This window comes from Penaeus monodon, chromosome 25 (genome assembly GCF_015228065.2).
Source record: "Penaeus monodon isolate SGIC_2016 chromosome 25, NSTDA_Pmon_1, whole genome shotgun sequence".
Lineage (NCBI taxonomy): Eukaryota > Metazoa > Arthropoda > Malacostraca > Decapoda > Penaeidae > Penaeus > Penaeus monodon.
Window position 1 is genome coordinate 16285472 of NC_051410.1, and position 300 is coordinate 16285771.

At 56.3% G+C, this 300-nt stretch overlaps 1 protein-coding gene across 1 annotated transcript in view; it reads left to right on the plus strand.

The window, feature by feature from the left end:
- Positions 1 to 300, plus strand: part of LOC119589078 (maltase-glucoamylase, intestinal-like) — a gene marked incomplete at its 5' end in the record, with an annotated part of 9937 nt that overhangs the window by 7934 nt on the left and 1703 nt on the right. The window contains 1 exon segment of the mRNA XM_037937651.1: positions 77 to 238. Within this exon segment, the coding sequence (XP_037793579.1) occupies positions 77 to 238 (162 nt within the window).

Genomic DNA, 300 nt, shown 5'->3' on the forward strand with positions numbered 1-300 from the left:
GCGCAGTTACAACAAGGGAACGATAATAACCCAGCGTACCTTACCCACTTTGACCGTCCCCCCGTCTCCCCTTCAGTCCCACATGCACGGCAATTCCGTCATCCGACCTCTTCTTAACGAATTCCCCGCCGACGTCCCCGCTCGCGATGTGGACGACCAGTTCCTGTGGGGCTCTGGGCTCATGGTGGCTCCAGTGATCACGCAGGGAGCTACCTCAAGGGAGGTCTATTTCCCTCAGGTAAAACCGCTGATACTGGGAGAGGGAGAGGGAGTTGAGATCAGTTGAGATGAAACAGAGAC